At 41.8% G+C, this 14,429-nt stretch overlaps 1 protein-coding gene across 4 annotated transcripts in view; it reads right to left on the bottom strand.

Annotated features, from left to right (window-relative positions):
* Window positions 1-12,049: 12,049 nt before the first annotated feature.
* The window catches only part of APAF1 (apoptotic peptidase activating factor 1), a 75,661-nt gene continuing 73,281 nt past the window's right edge, over window positions 12,050-14,429 (bottom strand). For all 4 annotated transcript variants that reach the window (XM_025204182.1, XM_006023636.3, XM_025204181.1 and 1 more), the window contains one exon: window positions 12,050-12,536. In XM_025204182.1, the coding sequence (XP_025059967.1) occupies window positions 12,390-12,536 (147 nt within the window). In that variant the 3' untranslated portion in view covers window positions 12,050-12,389. The remainder of the gene's footprint in view (window positions 12,537-14,429) is intronic.

Here is a 14,429-nt window from a genome sequence, read left to right on the forward strand (position 1 = left end):
CCCCCCCCCACACACACACACACACACACACACACACAGAGGCAAGGTCACTTCCTTAATATACCCATGTCTTACAAGCAAGGATTGCTTTAATCCTTTTTGCCACAGCATAGTAATGAGGCTGCATGTTAACGTAGTTATCACAACTAGGTCCTATGCCTGCTTTCAAAATAGCACCCCCATCCTGCAAGCACGGCTGCATTCCTGGTGCCCAGGCATCTAAGTATCTTGTATTTGGTTGTATTAAAAGCATGTCCTATTTGATTAGTTACCTGTAGTAATCCATCTAGCTCATTCTGTAACAGTGGTCTGTCCTCATTATTTGTTCTGCTAATCTGTGGATCATGCAAATTTTGCTGCAAAAAAGTCCATTCTTTCTTACTCATTGATAAAATTGTTTTTAGTCAGTTGCTATTTAACAATCCCTGGGAGACCCCAGTAGAAAACAGCCCCATTCATCTGTATTTCCCCACAGGAAATCTGCTGGCGAGTTAGATCTAAAATCCATCTAACATGCATTTGTTTATATGGCAATATAATGCAGGCTTCCTAAACAAAGCGTCATGTGGTGCAAAGACAAATACCTTGGAGAAACATATTTAGCCCTAATTCTTTGTTGGAGTCCTGAATTATCCACTCTATTATTATTCCATTATTTTGTCCATGGCCAGCTTCAATCTCTAATCCCCTTGGTCATCCATTTTCCTGAGGGGAATACTTATCTTAAGAATCACACTTTGGAGCCTTCAGCCAGAACCATGGCTCTCAGGAGCTCATTTACAGATGTCACATCAGCTCTTAAGTAGCTTATTACATGCCAGCTGGTGCAAATTTAAGTGCCATGGCGATGCACATGTCTCTAGGGTTGGGCAGTAGATTTGAGAATGAATACTGGTGATGTTAAATGGTGGATGTGTGTGCCTAAAGAGGCAGGCTATCCTCTAGGTACTATTGATGATCTAATCATAGCTCTTAGTAGTCTTAAGCCCCCAAACACGTCACATACCTTTACCTTACTATCCCCCTGACTGTACCTACACTCCCCAGTGGGTTACCTCCAATTTCAGTCTGGTTCTCCCCAAAAGCTACTACCCTTTCATGAGAAAGTTCCTTTTGAAACCCTGCTATATATGTCTGTTCTTTGTTCCTAAGCTTTTACCCTTCCTGTTGAAAAAAATATATATTTTGCAGGTGGCTTGTCGAAGAGGTGAATTCAAAGCTAATAGTTCTAGCATTTTCCCTTAACACTCAATTTGTTGAGAAGTTTCTCTCTTTAGCTAAGCAGTAAATCTTCCCATAACCAGGCTAATATACTGTCCTATCGCAAAGCCCAATTAAAACAAGTACAATAATAGACTATGCAAAATGGAATATAATTTCTACAAGGTAAAGACACTGTATTTTATTGTTGCAGAACTGGAAACTTAATTTATGTAAAAAAATAATCATCAAAGTCATTTGATAAAAGGAAGAATACACTTCAGGGGAAGAGTCACATTCCCTACCAAAGGCATCACCATGCACAAAGACCAAACACCTTCAAAAATTTTTGCTAACCGTACATTAAATACTTCCTTTCCTCTCAGCCAAGTGGAAGAAACCCAAACTGTCATAACACTTTTGAGAAAGGCTTCAAACCAGCTCTAGGCTTGAGAAGACCCTCTATGAGCAGATGTGATAGCACCTGTGCAGCAGTGACAGCCTCTCCTTGCAATGGCAATCCCATTCTACAATGTGAAACACCATTTAAAAGGATGCAGAGGTCAGTAGAAAGTAACTACATAGGAGGCACTGCTGTGGAGAATGGAGCTTAACGAACTGTCAGCTGCATTGACCTCCATGATCGCTGGGTTTAAATGATCCATGTCCCAGTCCATTCCATGAGAAGGAAAGAGAAAAGCTTACCATACCAAAAGCAGGCCCCTTTCAACAGGTATGTGGAAGGAGACGACAGTTAGAAATTTGTCATTGTTGGCTTGTTGTATAAATATATATATAAACCATCAGTGAAAGTCACAGCATAGGAAGAGAGTTCAGGACTTACTAAGCAGTGTTGGGAAGTCAACAGATGTCATGTAAAGGGAATCTTTCAGAAAGAGCATGGAAGAACTGGTATGGTTTTTAACATTAAGAAATTTGCTCAAGTTATAGAATTTAATATATTCCCTAAACCAGATGATGTAGAGACCTAAGAAAAGCTAATGCCTTTTTTCCTGTCATTGGCTTCAATAGCCCGTAGTCAGTTTACATGCATCTCCAGCAAGCATTCCTTAGTAGTGCAGACATGGTGATAGCAACAGCATTTTCTGCTATATCATCTCAAATTTCTATTTTGCCTTGTATTACATCACTTACCCTTGGAAACACTGCTACTTGAAGAGTTGCCTCAAAGTCATTACTTCAAAACAAACCAGCTGCTAAGTCATAGGAGTAGGAAGATTTAGTTATCAACCAGTAAAAATTGCCTCAGCAAAAGAAGAAAACAGAATGAGTTTGTTCAGTCTCTCCTTTTACTGTTTTTATAGTGGGTGGAAAAGACAGGAGTGTTTTGCTTTTGCTCGAGACTCAGCTATCGTGTAGCATCCAGAGGCCATTACTACAATTAGTTATGTGAAAAATAGGTACCTTAAAATAGCAAAAAAATATTTTGTGCCTAATTTTTAATAATTGGAACCAAGCTTCAATGAGGTCAGCCAGAAGCTTTCATAATTCTTCAACCAACATTAAGTGACCCAGATCAGGCTCCATATAAATTATGCACACTCCACTTGTGCTTTAAAATGAAATTCTTGAGCAGTTCACACATTGTACAGCTAACAATGTAGGAATTTATTTTGGTATGAGTTTTACAAATCTAAAAATATAGTTGTAGTTGCTGACCTACAGTGACTCCATAGAGTTAACTGATGGTTAGATGAATGGGCAGAGAATTTGGAGTTACCAAACTAGGTTGGGAAGTCCACAGACCAAGAACCAAACCAATATTGGAAGAGGTCAATAAACAGCAAAGCCTTTTGGTTTCCTTGCAGGGGAGGCATTTGCTCAAGTTATAGTAGATCTTACCCTGCTCCAATTGGTTCATTCTTTTCCACAGGTGCTCGGTTTAAAATTTCTTAATGTTAAAAACCATACCAGTTCTTCCATGCTCTTTCTGAAAGATTCCCTTTACATGACATCTGTTGACTTCCCAACACTGCTTAGTAAGTCCTGAACTCTCTTCCTATGCTGTGACTTTCACTGATGGTTAAAATCAGAACCAAACTCCCTCTGTACTTCCCTGACTTCTTCCTATCGGTCAATAATGACACTTCTGAATGAGAGCTAACACTCATGGTGATTTCAAAAGTTTCATTCCTTTCGTTGTTAACTGTTCTGAGGTGCACAGGGAAAAGAAACTACCTGCAATTCTGTCTCTCTGAAGGTAGCAATTATAACAGTCTCACACCCTTGAATGCCTGGTCTTGATGCATAACAAGGTCCAGGGTGCTTCAGAACGAAATAAAGGCCTGAGCTAGAAATTGACTCAAAATCAGTAGGTTTTAGAGCACAAGCATTTTTTAAATTGAGTCTACTTAGAAAAAAGAATGTATAATTAACATCTGCAGATATTACAAGCGAGCAATTTCTATTTTTAAAAAGTCTTTCAAATGCATCCACATTCTTGTCTACTCTGAAACTAGAAATTCTTTTAAAACAAAGTTCTCTATACAATTATTTTTTATTAAAAAGTAATAGTAGCTACTTTACTTCACTGCTGTGTGTGGAAGGGAACAGGCTATTTAAGCAAGAGTAATAAAATATTGTAAGTATGCTTACTGGTTGAATATAGAATAGTTATGCACTGCTGGAATGGGGGATTAGCTGTTCTGAACCCATCTAATCATCATGATTTCAAAAGCTTAATTAAATAAAACATATAGAGAGAATAAGTGAGAGAACAGAAGCTTTCATGAACTCAAGATCACTTCATCATGAAAGTTTCCACTCTTGTTCTCTCTCACTCTGTTATTTAGTCTAGAAAGGTGAATATCTACCCTGCCTTCCAAATGACTTCAGATAAAACATGGCTAATTACCTCTCTTTTCACAAGTTTACCCATGCTATATACTAATTATTGGGTTTGTGTTCCTCTATAAAGAAACTGGAAGGAAGGTGGAGAATAAAGAGCCCAACACAACAGAAAGACACAAGTACACACATAGGAGGAGGAGTGGGGACAAGGGAGAATACACACAGCAGACGGTGCATATAGGAAGTCTACTTACGGATGCCTAACTATGAAAATAGTTCTTTAGTACAAATGGCACTCAGTCCTGAATGTCTGATAAACCATGTGAGCAGTCCCATATAGCTACAGCACCACATAAACCCCTAGGCCAGCTGTAGCAAATACTTCAGTTGAAAACATAAAACAAAGCAAAACCCCTACAACACTCATCACAACTAGTAGAGAGACAGCATATGTTGCATTATCCATGACTGTAGGAAGGACAAACCCAATACATGCAGTAAAGAACAACTGCTATACAAAAAAGTTTTCTGTGAAGAGCTACAGGTGACAAGCTGAAGAGCCATTTGCAACTAAGGAGTGTGTTCTGCATCTTACAGCCATACTACTCTAGCACACTGTAAAGTGTTCTTCTTAACAAGAAATAAAGGAGTCTTTCATTGCTTTTGGAGCAGGACATAACAAATTCAAAACAGTAGGTTTCCAAAATGGTTTGAAAGTGTTGCAAAGGCAATTCTTCCCTCCCCTATTCTCTCTCTCTCACATACACTTGTAAAAGAATGGCATGAGGAAAGAAAAAAAACAAAAAAACCCAAACCACTGCAAACCTCAAAACCTAAATCCAACTAACTACATCACCACTAACACAAAAAGACATGTCCCACAAATGTAGTGTAGAAAAAAGTAGTGAGCTAGCTACTTCCAACTAGGAAATAATTTTAAGTGCCACCCTTTGTCATACATAAACACAAAACACACATAAATATACAGACTTTTTTTCATACTAACTATGCATGTGCACGTATTCACATACACATATACACATTTATGCAAAAGGAAAAATGCTGGCTCTGAAAAATTCTTGAATGAAAATCAGGGGGCTGACAAGCCTTTAATCAAATGAGTGCTTTTTTTTTTTTTAAGCAAAAACAGAAATATGGACAGTCTCTATGACTCAGCAGGCAAGACAAAGATTTGCAACATTTTTTCTCCCCAAAGTATCTTACCTCAGGATAGATTCCTATTGTCTAAGACTGCATTTACGTTTGAGACTGATTCCTTAACGCTGCTTGCTACTTTAACATGAATTTCACCTGAGGTGTCCAGTTGTTCCTAGGACAAAGGTGGAGACTATTAGGAAGATTGCCCATGAGACTTTGATGAGGGAACTTGCACTGAGATCTTAAAACAGAGAGGAAACCTACTTGTAATTCTGCCCCCCCCCAACTAGTGCTACTTCTGAAAGCAAACTAGGCACTTGGAGTGTCAGACAACACTTCATATCTGCTTACTTGTTAGCCTGAAGCTACTTGAATTTTCATGGCCATTGGAGGGGGCTGAGAGAGCGCCTTCCTGGACTTGGTTTCCTGTAAATCAGGATACTCTTGGCCAAGAGTCCCTCTTTGTTTTGTATATCTATTTTACTATATGACTGTTTAACTGTGATTTATAAAACTGGTTCCTTTTGTGGAGGTATATGTATGCAAGGTTAGAGAAATTGGCAGATGCCTACGGCCTGATCTTTGAATTCACCTGTCAAGGTGAGTATGCCGAGATGAACAGGGCAGGCAGCACTGTTACTTCTTTGGGAACATATCCCCTAACCTTGCTTCATAGGAATCGTGGAATTGGACTCAGATTGCTCTGAAAGCATTAAGATTGGAAACCAGTTCAAATCTGTAACACAAGAGGGCTAAATACAGGCAGTGAAAAAGCCCAAGGCTGAATTGATTCAGTCTTTGCAGGTTAGTTTAAACTGCAGGGATTGAACCAATAAGCAAATAAACACACATTCACTTTTGATTCAGGAAATGCAGCCACATGCCTGCAGTGGCTCAAGCCAGACACCAGGGGGTGCTAGAGCATAGCTCCCAGCCTGCCAGCTGCTGCCAAGGGAAGAGATTGAAGCTCCAAGGCTTTTCGCCACTCCCTCCTCAAGCGGAGGTGGTGTGGCTGGGCCCCAGCCCTGCTCTGCCTGGGAGGGTGGGAAGGTAGTGGTATTGCATTCATAAAAGCTTGAACAAGAATAGTTCTTCCTCTGAAAAGCTATAAACTGAAACACAGCATGGGCTGTGCATTTGCTTACCCTTCCTGCTGCCCCCGAGGTCGCTGGGATTTGCAGTCCACAACCACAGAAGCAGGACTCTGCAGGGTTGCTCATTACTTCCTTGTCCTGCTTCCAGGTGCCTCAGGGATTTGTAGTCCACAGTTGCAGCCTGCAGTAAGTTTAGCAAGGCAGAGCAGGGTAGCTCTGTATTTGGGGAAAAGTGAGTTTAAGCCCTGTCCCTGGCCCCAGACCCTACCTGGGTTTTAGCTGGAGGGAAGGGACAGTGAGCCAACCCTCACTGCTCCAGCTAGGGAGCAGAGGGTCAGGGCCAGTCCTGCTCTGTAAAGTAGATAGCCCAGCCCAGCTCAGGGCTAGAAAGTATGCTGGGATGTTGGGGGGCTGTAATTTAACTTGAACCAGGAAGGGGTCTGGGACAGAAGTTTCATAAACTGGTTTGACCCAAAATCAGTTAAGTCTGATACTACATTCAACCAGGTTTATCTTAAACCAGTTTCAGACATTTTGAAACTGGTTTATGTGCACTGAGCTTCTGTTCTGTTACAGGTTTAAACCAGTTTTTGATCACTTCAACTGGTTTATGTGTAATGTCTCTCTAGCCCAGAAGTCCAGTTGTACATAAGCTGCTTTCAAAATGGTTGAGACTGGTTTAAGATAAACCTGAATGCATGTAAGATCAGACTTAGCTGATTTAGGTGAAATTGGTTTATTGGCCTTCTGTCCCAGATTCCCCTTGACTGTGAGTCAAGTTAACTCTCAGTTTCCAGCATCCCAGGAAGCTTTGCACCTCCCCTCAGGGTGGGTGGGCTAGCCTTGGCCCAAATTGTCTGCTCCAGTCAAGCAGGGAGGCTTGTTCTAGTGCCCCCCAGCTTCTGGCCTGAGACAGTAAAGATATGTGGCTGCATTCCAGAATCAAAAGTGAATGTCTGTTCACTTGCTTCTCGGTTCAATCTACGCAGCTTAGATTAAGCTGAGAAGATTGAATTGATTCAGCCTCAGGCTTTTTGACTGTCTGTACTTAGCCTAAATTGTTAGCAAGCTCTTTTTCCTTAAAGCAGTGGCTCCCAAACTGTGGGTCACAACCCCAAATGGGGTTGCAACATCAGGAGATAGGTTTGTGATAAATAGGGATCTGTGTTTTCTGTTTGCTGCAGAAAAATGTGGATTTTTTTTCCTTTAAAGAAGAAAATCATGGATTTCTTCTTTAAAGGAGAAAATTGTGGGAAAATGTGGGTTACCCTTTGCAGGCTGATAGAGTTCCATCCTGCAAGGGACTGGGGGGAGCAGGGGAGGGCAATGGAAGGCAGGGGGCACCACATGCATATACATGCCCACATTCATGTGGCAGCCAAGCAGTTGTGAAGAGCAGCTCCCTCCAGGTAAGTCTATGGGGACGGGGAGGAGGGGGCACATGTGATGTGTTACAGGGGTGGGGGAGCACAGGCAACATGGTGGAGAGGGGCAGGCGGGCCAAGGCGATGTGACTGGGCCGGGGGGGAGGGGGGATACATGCCCCAAGCTGTCTGTGTCCACAGCAGGGTGTAGGGCTGCAGTCTGGCCAGACCAGCTCTGGGCAGGAACTGCCTCCACTGCCCAATAGGTGGGACCTGGCAGGGTAGGGAGCGCTACCATGGCCAACAAGAGGTGCAGCAGCATAGAGTTGTGCCCTTGCTGCTGCCAGGTGGGCAGGGGGCACCTCAGCTTGGCAGCCATGGTGTCACGGGGCTCCCACCTGTACTGGGGTCCACCCACTGGGCTGTGGAGCTCCCGGGGGGAGGGCAGCAGGATGGGGAGCCCCCAGCAGACAGCAAGCCCTGAACACACTGCAGGCAGCTTGTATCCTCCCTGCCCCCAACCCCCCAGGCTCTGCTCTGGTCATGCCACGCATGGGGGAGGGGATGGTGGTGCGGGTAGGAGCTGGGCTCTGACCACAGCAGCTACCACCTCCCATGGGTAGCAGCTGAGACTTGAGCACTGCTGGGGGGGGGGGTGAGAAATGGAGCTATGGGTCCTGCCCTGAGCACCTGGGGAGGAATGGGGGTTTGTGGGTTGGGAGTGAGAGGCACCAGCAGGGCCAGGGTGCTGTGGGTGGGGAGAAGGAGCATCGGGGGTGGAGGGGGGGAGCAGGTTGGGAGTGAGAGGACATGCTGAGGAAATGGGGTAATAAATAAGTCATGCTGAGGAAAAATTTGGGAAGCACTGCCTTAAAGGGTACCATTTCCTCGGCACTTCCAAGTGTGCTGCTGAGATGCATAACCCTGCCCAGCTCCTCCAACACTACAAATGTCATATCTGGAAATGAAATGCAAAACTCAAACTCTTGGTTCAGAGATGATACACCTTTTATTAGACCAACTAAGAAATCACAAAAACATGAACTTTTTTGCAAGCTTTCAGGCACACGCACCCATCTTTAGGCTGAGGGAAAATTAAAGATGGTAAAAGTCCCCATAGGTAGAAAATAAACTTCATTTTGCACTGAGGAAGCTGAAGGTAGATGTCGGTTCCTCTGGGTCCATGAGAGTTCCTTTGTGTGATTTGCTCTTCGATGTGCAGATAAAGCAGGAATAAGGAATATCTGGAAATAAAGTGGTGCTCTCGAGCATGCCAGAGGCAGAGCTGCCAAAGTGGCAGCAGGTGGTAACCTTGCGGAAGTTTCACCATCTGATTTCTAAGTTTGGCACATATGGAGACGTGTGGGGGCAGGCTGTGCTTCTTGGTTGTGCACTCAGGGGCACCAAGGAAACAAAATAGGAAACAACTCAAAGCAACGTTTAATTTCTACTACAAGGGTACCTTCTGGACTTCAAGATGGGTAGCTGCTTGTTTTTCAGGACTGACTCCCTAGAAGGCCTTTTCCTACATTCTCTAGTTTTGGCATCTGTGCTGTGTTCTGTGCCCGCTACCCACTGGGGTGTGGAGTGCTGAACTCTGCAGCCAGAGCTGATGAGAGCTATAGGGACTTGGATATTATATTCCATCTGCCATGCTGCTGATTTGGCTCACTCTCCTCAAAGAAATGAGGAGTGATAAAACATCTTTAGTAAAGAATTAGAGAACAAATATGTGAAGGAGTGAGTGGGGGCAGCATCTACACAAAAACCTCTGCAAAAACTGACAGGGGAACTGGCAAGTGGACCTACAATAAGGCTGTATCTGAAAGCTGATTATCAATGATGAGTATAGTGGCTGAGGACAAGGCTTGGTAACAACTGGGGATATTCATAAATCATTATTTGATTTATAGAGAGAAGCATTTTGACTTGATCTGGCATTATGAGAGATAATGGCTGTAACTAATAAATTGCTTCTGGCTAAACTTTGTTCCTTTAGTGTTTAATTAGAGTATATCTAAGCATCAAGGGAAATGGCTAAATTTGATGACCATGCTGGATTTTTTTCCTAAAGTAAATGTTGCTATAAAACTTTGTCTTAGTTGTGTTGATTCTCATTTAAGGACATTGAGGGGTTTTTTTTTGGGGGGGTGGGGGTGTTGTGTGTGTGTAAATACATACATATAATTCTATTTTTAAGGATATTATTTTGCATAAGGCAGGATAGAGTTTATTTTGTTTTCTCTTATTCTTTTTCTTCAACTTGCATCTTCTTCTTGGCCTCTCCATTTACAATCCTGGCATCACGGTTTCCCCTTCACTTGCATCAGCTGTAGATGCGAGTCTGCCGTTCACCATCTCTGTTCAAATGCATTACTGCCTGGACTCCAAAGCCCCAAATCTGTGTATATGTATCAACTTGTATTCTTGGTTTATAACTCCACTATCCAGGTCCTGGAATATGCAGAATGCTACACTTACAGAAAAGGACAGCCACATCCTCACTCCTTCAATCTCCTACGCTGGCCCTATTCATGTCAGGATCCAGTTCAAAATTAAAATCCTCCACAGATTTATACCCATTTCTTCCTAGACTCTATCCCCCACCCTCACCCTTTTGACAAATCCAATACAAGGCTCTTCCTATCTCTGTGCATGCTCTCACTAGCAGTCATGCAAGGGAGAATTTTCTGCTGTAGCTTATAATATGAAAGATCCATTTTGTAGCTCATTATCTAATTGGTTCTATTTAAAACTCTCTTGAAATCTTTGCTGAATTTCCATAAGGTACCATTCCAGGTTTGCAGAAGGTGAAAGTGAAATAAGGCTACCTTTTAAGCTCTTGGAATGCTGGGCTGCATAGGGTGCTATTGTTGGCTACATGAATTATAAAAGCAAAGAGCTCTGAGGGATCTGGAGAAGCCTAGAATTTCTTGACAAGCTCAGGACTCTAGCCCTTGCCCAGTAACATGGTTTGCCAGGGGCCAGCACAGCTGCAGTACCATATAGAAGATGCTTTTTACCTTACTTCACCCTCTTTGTTGCTTACCTTAGCAAAGCATTTTTGGGATGCAGTGTCAAGCGGAACTGTATAGATGGCAAGCCACAAAGAGAAATTATTTAGCTCCTGACTGCTTTTCTCAGGCACAATTGCTCATGCAGAGACAATCTTAGCATATTTTCCTTCCCCACAAAAACAACTACAAAACCAAACTCAAGAGATAAGATTGGTTAAAAAATTAGGCTGTAGTTGCCTGCGTTGTCTTTATTTAATACTTTATATGTACAAATGCAAAATACAAAACACATGTCTGGCTAGCAATACATTAATTATATCTGACCCGTATTCAATATTGCCTTAACAAAGGGGTTTAATTATACAAAACTACAGCTTTGAAAAACAAAAATTTGCTAAAACATAGAAAAACATTAAGAATGATTTTAAAACTTGTTCTGAAATTCAAACTGAACAATTATTGAAAATTTGAAGTTTATTACTTAATACCAACTGGTGCAAACATTTGTTAAACATATGCTAAACGTTCGAAGTAAAAATATGTTGCTATTATCATCAAGTTGTAGAAATTACAATTACTTTCTGCCTGAGCAAGTGACCCACACACAACAGAACTAACTAATGGATTTAGAATCATTCGACTAGAACAAGGCTCACTTGTGTTTGCTTAGAAATTCTGTTATTTAAATATTCTCAAAATCTAGGTTAAGGAAAGTTGCATTTACAGTAGAAAATCTCTAATATTGTACCTTATAACTGGATCAAGAAGTACATTAAAAATGACATACGTTGGGGGAGGGAAGAAGAGATTTCTGTGCAGAGAATCTCCTGTAAACAAACCAGACCAGGACAGGATAAAATATCATCATGGCACAGAGCTCATAGTCATGCAAAGTAACTCACATTTTACTACTTCCTATATTTTTCAGCACAAACCTTCAGACCTATTTCATGTAAAGCTTAACTGCCAATCTTTGTATTCTTCCTCTGAGTAGGAAAGGGGTAGGAGTAGGAATCTATCTCCTGCAACACAGGTACCAGTTCTTGTTGAGAAAAAAGTGCACTTAGTTATCTTTCCCCCATGTAGGCCACACTCACCACCTGCTACAATGCTCTGTATCTTCACAGATCTGGAAAACATTATGGTTTTGTGCAGTAGCACAGAGCAGCACTGCTGTACAAACGCATCCCTTACTGGATTTCTCTTAAATATTGCCACACTCCTCAAACAGTACTAACTTTGTTAGAATTTCATTTTCCAATATATGCCAAGTCTCCAATTCTTTCTGTTCTGTATCCATTAAAGCAGTCATGCATACATAGTAAAAGATTTTTTTTTTTGCATGTTAGTTGTTCTCGTGGCCTGAAAACATTTGCTATATAACCTGCACAAAATGAAGTTCTCCTATATTCTAGTCCTACTATATCTCTCCTTCTGCTCTTTATTAATGATTTCACCCTGCTTGAATAAATCTTAATATAATTTTACATACAGCGTAACAAGTTGCATATTTTAAGATGCAAATAAAAATTCAAGGACAAACCATTAACAGTAATAATGCTGATCAAAAACCAGGATTAAATGTATGCTCATTTGAGAATGTACATAAATATTACCCACACAAATTCATTTAATGAATGCAATATTGAAAAACACTTCACAGCAGATTTAGTGGAATTTTGTTTCCAGCTCAAAACTATGCATTTCAGTCACATGAACTTTCACATCCCAAACATTCAATAGATTCATTCCATCATCTGTAGTACATAAAGGATACCGAGGTTATCAACAGTCACATATATTTTGAAATTAGAGGACACATATATCGACTGGAGATCTGTTCCATTTGTGTAGAATGTTTGCAAGGCTTCTCCAGTAACTGCATTCCACCACTATAATAAAAGAACAGTATATATGAATTTAGCAGAAATAGAATTAGACTAAGTTATGAACATAGGCATAACATAGTAGGCCTAGCTGCCAATATTTTTCTTTTATTTTGCTTTTATGAAGAGACATTCTTAATTAATAGCAGGCATTCAAAAAACAGAAATTATAGGCATAAGACCTTCAGATGAAAAAAAACTGAATTGATGGAGGATTTTGTTCTCTCCAGCAATGATAAATTCCCTTGAGCAAAACACTTATTCCATAATCAGAATTGCATAAGAACTCTTAGTTCACAAAAATATTAACAAGATTTAGAAGGTAAGTGGCAGTTGGGTCATTCTGTTATCCCGTGATAATACTATTCTCACTAGGAGGGTAGTAAAGCATTGGAACAGGCTGCCCAGAGAGGTTGTGGAATCTCCATTCTTAGAGGTTTTTAAGACCCTGGTAGACAAAGTCTTGGCTGGGACAATATAGCTGAGGATGGTCCTGCTTTGAGCAGGGGGTTGGGCAAGATGACCTCCTGATGTCCCTTCCAACCCTAATTTTCTTTGATTCTATGAAAATAATTCATGGAAGAAATCAGATTAAGTAGGCACACCCATTGATCCCCTTCAAAAACACAGGAGCAAAGAAACTGAAAAGCAACGTATTTAAAATTGAACGGATCTATTTTTAATTGAAGCTAAGAGCTTCAATTAACAAAAGGATTCATCATTTACATAGAAGAAACCCTTTAGTGACTTTAGTGGGATAGAAAGCATAGAAACCCTAGTTTTGCAGACTGTACAGCAACCAGTAAACAGCAGCAATCTGGGAGAACCTTTACTTAAAAGGACATTTTATTCTGTAAGTATACACAATCACTAGCCACTCCCAGGCAGCATCCTGGGCTCCATGAAATAGTCTGGTTCAACAGGCCATTTCTTGCTCTAGTTCCTACCTCAATGGATACAGTATTTTTCAATTAGCATCCTCCTACCATTATATTAAGTCATTTTTCATCTTCCTTCCCCAAAAGCAAATGGTCACATTTTATAAACCAGAAGTCCAGTCTTGGTATGTGTACAGCACACAGCTCCTACTGAAGTTTATATCGAAGGGAAGGGGCTCCTGATTAAGAGGAAGTCATACATCAGCCCCATGGGACGCCCATGCCCGCTACAGGGCCGGGAAGTCCGGGTGAGGGTGATCCCCTGCCCTCCATTAATGCTGACTTTCTGAAGGAACATCTTGAGAAGCTGGATACCTTCAAGTCAGCCGGCCCTGACAATCTTCACCCCAGGGTACTCAAGGAGCTGGTGAGCATCATAGGCCAGCCTCTAGCACGGATCTTTGAAAACTCTTGGCGCTCTGGTGTAGTGCCCGAAGACTGGAAGAAGGCCAATGTGGTGCCTATCTTCAAGAAAGGGAGGAAAGTGGATCCAGCTAACTATAGGCCCATCAGCCGACTTATATCCCGGGGAAGATCTTAGAAAAGTTTATTAAAGAGGCCATCCTTAATGGACTGGCCAACGCCAACATCTTAAGGGATAGCCAGCACGGGTTTGTTGCGGGTAGGTCTTGCTTGACCAATCTCATTTCCTTCTACGACCAGGTGACCTATCACCTGGACAAGGGAGAAGAGATTGATGTCATATATCTTGACTTCAAAAAAGCCTTCGATCTGGTGTCCCATGATCGCCTCTGGGAGAAACTGGCCAATTGTCCCCTTGGGTCCTCCACGATCCACTGGCTGGAAAATTGGCTCCGGGGTCGGACCCAGAGGGTAGTAATCGATGGAAGTCACTCATCGTGGTGTCCTGTGACCAGTGGGGTCCCCCAAGGCTCTGTCCTTGGACCCATACTGTTCAACATCTTCATTAATGATGTGGACACTGGAGTCAGAAGCGATC

This window comes from Alligator sinensis, unplaced genomic scaffold, assembly GCF_000455745.1.
Source record: "Alligator sinensis unplaced genomic scaffold, ASM45574v1 scaffold154_1, whole genome shotgun sequence".
Classification (NCBI taxonomy): domain Eukaryota; kingdom Metazoa; phylum Chordata; order Crocodylia; family Alligatoridae; genus Alligator; species Alligator sinensis.